Below are 6,005 nucleotides of genomic sequence, written 5' to 3' on the forward strand. Positions count from 1 at the left end.
AGGCAGCAATCTGCAATCCTCGTAGGTTGGTTGACTCAGGCACCCGCCTACCAGCCAAGAGGGAGGTCGGAGTCGTCCCAACTCTCTTTACTAGAGCGGTGTGATTTAGACTTCCAGAATGAATCTCCCTTCCCCTAGCTTTTGCCTAGGCAGTAGTATACTTATGCAAGATTCAACAACCTGGGCTGGAGGGATGCCGGCCGGCTGGTTCATCACATCTTGTCCAGTCCCTCCTTGGTGATCTTGGTCAAGATCTCTGCGGTCATCATTGTTCGGATAATTCCGGCAGCACACATGATGATGATGACTGTGTCCGCTCCTACACAGAGTACGGACTGACAGGCTCACACTTGTGAGACGGACCGGACCGGACTTACTCTCCGCGCCGCTCACCTTGGTGTTGGTGTCAGCCCCCAGACTCTCTCTCCGCAATATATGTAGGTTCGTACATAGGTCTGTCGGCGGCGTGGAGCTTACCGCAGACAGAACCGAACACGGCATAGTATCAATGTGTGCGCTTGTGGCGCTGTTCACACTCAATGTTTCGAAAAGCTTCGCAAGCTCTATGAAGAACGTCTTTGATATCCCCATTCAGGCATGACTTTCACACACCTTGGATCGTCAACAACTGGAAATCGGAATCGGACTGGTGATAGCGCACCAGTAGCGCAGGTAACACCACGTCTTCCGTCTGCACCAGACCTGCAAGCCTGCGCCTTGACGGTTCAGATTTCCCCTTTCTTTGTCTCGTGCAGCATGGGAAGGCGGACTGGACTTTCAGACCCAGAGCCATATCACCCAACCCACATGCCATCCCAATATCAGAACAGGATGCATTGCCGACAAGCCGCTGCGTGGGCTCTCTCACTGGTCGACTCCCCATCCTCACCGCCATGTTTCCAAAGCCCAATCGAAAACGGCGGCGCCGGGTGGTTGTGCCTTCATGCATCTGCAATCGTTTGCTGCTCGATGGTTGACGGTTGCTGATTGGTGTCTGGGCCAAGAAAGCCCATATGCAGCTAGAAGGAGGTGCTGTGTGGCAGCCCAAGTACGCTCCGGCGGGGACGCTAATGCAAGCACTCAAGCACTCGCGTCTTGATCCCCCTCTCTGTCTGTCTTGTCTTGTCTGGCCTGTGGTGGCCCACATGGGAGCGGTTGCATTCGGGTCTGTTTCTTGTTCAGGCTTTGGCCCCTGTCTTGTTCTGGTCTTGGTTTTTCTTTGCTGATAAGCAAAAAAAGAGAAGCAAGGAGAAGGCCCGAGGGAAGCGAGTGTCAGAACCCCGCTTGGGTATTGTCAAAGTGTCATGTCAATCGCTTGCTGTCAGTGCTAAGACAGGCTACGCACGGTAGGTCGCCTTTTTTGGCCACCCGTCCATCATCACCTCACCGACACCGAGGCCTTGGGAGAGGCGGCCCGGCGTTTCTGTTTCCTTTGTTTTCCGCCAGACCGGTTCCAAGCGAAGAGTAACACGGGAGAGAGAGAGATAGCGCCATCCACAGAGGCGGGACGGGGTTGCTAGTGACGAGCAGGAATTTCTCGAATTTCTCACCAAACAGACAAAGAAATGAGCAGTTATTCAGATTGGGGGAGGGTCGATGACGCGATTTGTTCAAGGGGAAAGTGCCTATCACGTGTGGGCTGCCCCTCCGGTTCTGTCGGTCAAAGATCTGAATAGGTCGTGTCGTATGCTGTAGACAAGGAAAAACTCTTTGGGTCACACACTGGCGAAGATCAGGAGAGGGAAATTTGTCGAGGCCAATCTTGGCGCCACTGGGTGTCATTGTGGTGACCAGTGGTGGTTGGAAAAGAGGGAAGCTGGGAAAAGGAGGGGCACGAGAGAGAGAGAGGGGTTGGGCCGATGGAGGGGTAAGTCGATGAGCAGCTCTGAGTGGCCCATGCTCCACCACACCGCCTGGTTATGAGATGAGGTGAAGCGTGAGGCTGCCAGCCATCATACTACAGGTATCATAACAAATAAACAACCTGATCGACTGACTGGGTTGCAGCGTAGGCTGTAGCAAATAGCGCGCTTGCCGGAGAAAGCCCACCGCCTTCTCTGACACTACAATGTTAATTTACAACTGCATCTGGGTCCTGGGAGAGATCACTGTCTGATTGGACCTCAGCACAGCACGCCACGTCGCCCTACATTTATGGACAGCAGCATGTACATCCGTACCATGCGCGCATGCATCATTCATGCATGCATGCAGCCCTAGATTTTCCCCCTCTTCTCACTTTTCCCGATGTGACTGGTCTTCTACGCCCGATTGTGGTGCTGGTGTGGTTGCGGTGAGGTCCATGGTGGGTGGTATCGCCAATCTCCCTTCCACCACACAGCAAATGGGATGAACGGGTTGGGTGGAAGGCTGGCCGATGCGCGTCACCCAGACTGTTTCCTTCTGTCCCGTGCCTTTGTGACCTCGTCCGACGGGCGTAGATTGACTGAGATTTCGGGACACAGGGTGTGTGACAGTGGCAACTGCAACGCGAGGCGACCGCACACTGCAACGGTACGGTACTTGTTTTGGACAGAACCGATCGAAAGAGCGATAGTTGCGAGCCGTTTCCTTTGACCAGTCCAGTCATTTTTCATCATCATCTTCATCATCATCAGCATAGAGCACCAGTCACGTGTGGCCACTGCCCCTGAATGACCAGTTGCTGTTTGTTTGTTTGTTTGTTGTGGAGGTGCTGTTGTGTCCAGAATCACTGGACAGCAAGCCCAAAAAGTAATTGTATTGTCAAAACGTATGTAGAGTGTTTGCCGCGCGAGAAACAACACCCCACGCCGGCGTGTCTGGGCTCTTGACCCAAAAGCCGTGTCTAGCAATAATTTGTTCCCTCCCCTCATCGCCATGGTTCCATCTCTTCATTTTAACCCCCCCCTTTCCACAAGAAACGTAAACGTAACGTAATAGTAATGGCAACCACAGCGAAACAAAGCGTAAAAACTGGTATCATCATGCCTCGGGCAAGAAACAAAAAAAACCGCATGCCTCTCTCTCTCTCTTCCACCCCTTTCTATTGCCGATAAACGATGCTCAAAAAAAACGTAAACATATTCCCAACGTCGATGTTTGATCCTGACTGCCAACACATGGCAGAGCCAGAGCAAAGAGAAAATTGATCCAAGTGTCCACCGGGGTATTAGATAGAAAAAAAGACCACGTCAACAATGCCCTTCTCCCCCCCCCCCAAAAAAAAATCCGCTGCACCTCCATGTCCTTCTTGGAACACGTGGCAGTGAAAAACTCCAAAAAAAGTGTATCCCCATTCCCCATTGATCCGAGTGCGCCGATATTGATGCAATCCCTATACCGATAGTTATTCCCCAAAACAAAAAGAAGCAGGAGAAACACCGCCGACCGCTTTCTTTCCCCTATCCCCCAGGGTTTGATGTGAAACCCAACTCCACGCTTTGTATCCAAAAAAGACAAAATACCGTCCCGATCCTGCCCCACTTGTAGAAAATACATTTTGGTTTTGATAAAAAATATAGACATTGAAGAAATTTGGTTCCTTTTTGGTGTTCCGGGTCTGAAGTTGGCTTTGGGCGCTCCTTGCCGTGGCAAGAAGAAAACGAAAAGGCCTCCCGGGTATATTATATTCGAGAATGAATAAGAAGAGAGACGCAAGAAAAATGGGATAAACGTTGTAGGTGATCAAGCTTTGTGTGCATGATCTTCGCTCGAGGTATCGAGCCGCGAGGGTCAAAAGATGAAAGCGAATAAACAGAGGATCCGAGGCAAGAAAGTCCAATCCTGGCTGAGTGGGGGGGAGAGTCCAAAGAGTCCGGCTTAGTAGCAACCTTGCATGGCAAACAAGGGAACCTGATGATGGAATGGAACCGGGTGGTGAAGCTGCGGTGGTTGAGCAAACTTCAACATGTCCCAGACATACTGGTGCAACTGTTGGAACTTTGGTGGCGCGCATACCGGCTGGACAGGGGCATGCAAGGGCTGCACTGGATGCATATACTCCTGTTGGGGGTGGTAGGCCACAACTCTGGGTTCCTCTGGTGCCTCGTAGATGGGCGGGGTCTTGGCCTCTGGGATGTCCTCGAACAAGTCGTCTTCGTCCTCCTCGAGGTCTCCGATGCTTGAGCATGACGAGGTGAGTGATCCTTCGTCGGACGAGCATGTCGACTCTCCGTCTGACGAAGCAGGGGAGAGCGGCTCATCGTAGTCGAATTCGTCGTCGTCGTCTTCAATAGCCGATCCATCGGCAACGTAAACGGTGGTGTGCCCCGGCGAGGCCGGCGGCGTCGACAGAACCTGTGCTGTCGGTTGTTCGGTGAACCGGGAGCAGGCGAGTATCCTCGCCCGCAGTTCGGAGAGGGTGATTCTCTGATCCGGGTTCCGGGTAAAAATCCTTCCAAGGATGTCGTTCAACTCGTCCGATACGGGAAGGATAGTCTTGAGAAAATCCTGGCTTCTCGCGTAGGCACGGTAAGTAGAGTCTTCATAGGATGCCTGCTTCCACGGGTTGCGCCCGCAGGTGAGGTTCACCAGGACGACGCCAAGGCTCCAGACGTCATTGGGGGCACAATAATAAAAAGGTCTCCTTGACGAGTGGTCCAGGCATTCTGGCAGGGAAGGAAAAGAGAAGCGTTAGTGGGTGCCCAGTGCGAATCGACAGGAAGCTTAGAGGGGTGACACCTACCTGGTGACATGTAAAAGGTTGAGCCGCAGCCGTAATCATCGGACCGCTCCGAGGCAATGGCCAGGCCAAAATCTGCCAGCTTGACAGTCTCTCCTTGGTCAGATACCAGAATGTTTTCCGGCTTCAGGTCTCGGTGGTAAATCCCCAGGTTGTGGCAGTGCTCCACGGCGTCCAGGATCTGGAGGAAAACCCTCTTGGCCAGTTCATCCTTACCAACATAGCGGCCGCACTCGGTGATGTTGTAAAACAGGTCACCTTCGGGGCAGTACTCGAGGATAACGTAGGTGCAGTCAGGAAAGTCGATGATCTTGAGCATGGACACTACGTTGGGATGGGCTGAGGCGGTGTAGTGAAGCTTGATCTCCCTGGTCTGAAAGGCGACTTGACGACGATCCAGCGGGGTCCCGTCGGCATTGAACTTGCTAAGGCACTTGACGGCATAACGAACATTGGTGTGGATGTCGACAGCAGAGTAGACGACGCCATACGCGCCGGTCCCCGCGATACCCGTCAGCTGGAGCGAGGGCGTGATGAACTTTCCTAACCTCTCCTCGGGGGCAACGGGCACATATCGCGGTTGCTGGTGGTGGGCGGCAAGATACTGGTTTGGAATGGCACACCTCTGACCGAATGCTGGTGATGCTGGCGGAGTGGGATATCCGAACATTGGAACATGCTGCATGATCTGGGGAAGTGAGGTGACTGGGTTGGTTTGCGTTGTGAGTGGGCCTTTGCTTGGACCTTGGGCAATCCGGCCTTCCAGGTGTTAAGAGAATGCGGCAAGGAAACAAGTGTAGAAATATGTAGTCAAGAGAAGAAACAAGCTATTCCCCGAAAAAAAGCCTCGGCTTAGGGATGGGTTGTGTCCTCAAGAGCAGAAGATTTAAAAATAAGGGCTTCCTTTGTTCTCCCACGGGCTGACCTCGGTGACTCTCCTCGGGTGAGCAGGTGCAGGTCTGGTGGCCGTGTCCGGGCTGGGCTGGTAACAAAGGTGCAGGCAGGTCAAACTTGAACCGAGTGAACGAGTCAAGCCGTCGTGATTAAAGGTGTGTAAGGTCGGCAGAAAGGTGAAGAAAAAGGAGGAGTCGGAGCAGCAGTGGTCGGCAAAGGGGTGGAAGAAGGGGAGTTCGTCGAGATTAAAGAGTGTCGAGAAGAAGGGCGGTGGAAGAGGGGGAGTGAAGCATCGGTGATGCGGGCTGGATGGACTGTCGATGATATTTGTCGATACAGATAGCAGTGACTGGCTCGCCCGCTGGTCTCTGCCGCCCCGTTCTCCGTCAAAGGCCGGTACCAGTTGTGCCCCCCTGCTCCCCTGCCCCCTTCCTCCTCCTGCTTCCTG

The 6,005-nt window shown here is 53.2% G+C and overlaps 1 protein-coding gene across 1 annotated transcript; it reads right to left on the reverse strand.

Moving 5' to 3' along the window:
• Positions 1-2,760: 2,760 nt before the first annotated feature.
• Positions 2,761-5,348, reverse strand: SKS1 (Serine/threonine protein kinase; the record flags this gene model as incomplete). The annotated part of the gene is made up of 2 exons (XM_062877306.1): positions 2,761-4,589; positions 4,667-5,348. 2 exons carry the CDS (start codon positions 5,346-5,348, stop codon positions 3,802-3,804), a joined length of 1,470 nt encoding a protein of 489 aa, XP_062733050.1. The 3' UTR covers positions 2,761-3,801.
• Positions 5,349-6,005: the final 657 nt, after the last annotated feature.

The sequence above is a fragment of the Podospora bellae-mahoneyi genome, chromosome 3, assembly GCF_035222275.1.
Source record: "Podospora bellae-mahoneyi strain CBS 112042 chromosome 3, whole genome shotgun sequence".
Taxonomy (NCBI): domain Eukaryota; kingdom Fungi; phylum Ascomycota; class Sordariomycetes; order Sordariales; family Podosporaceae; genus Podospora; species Podospora bellae-mahoneyi.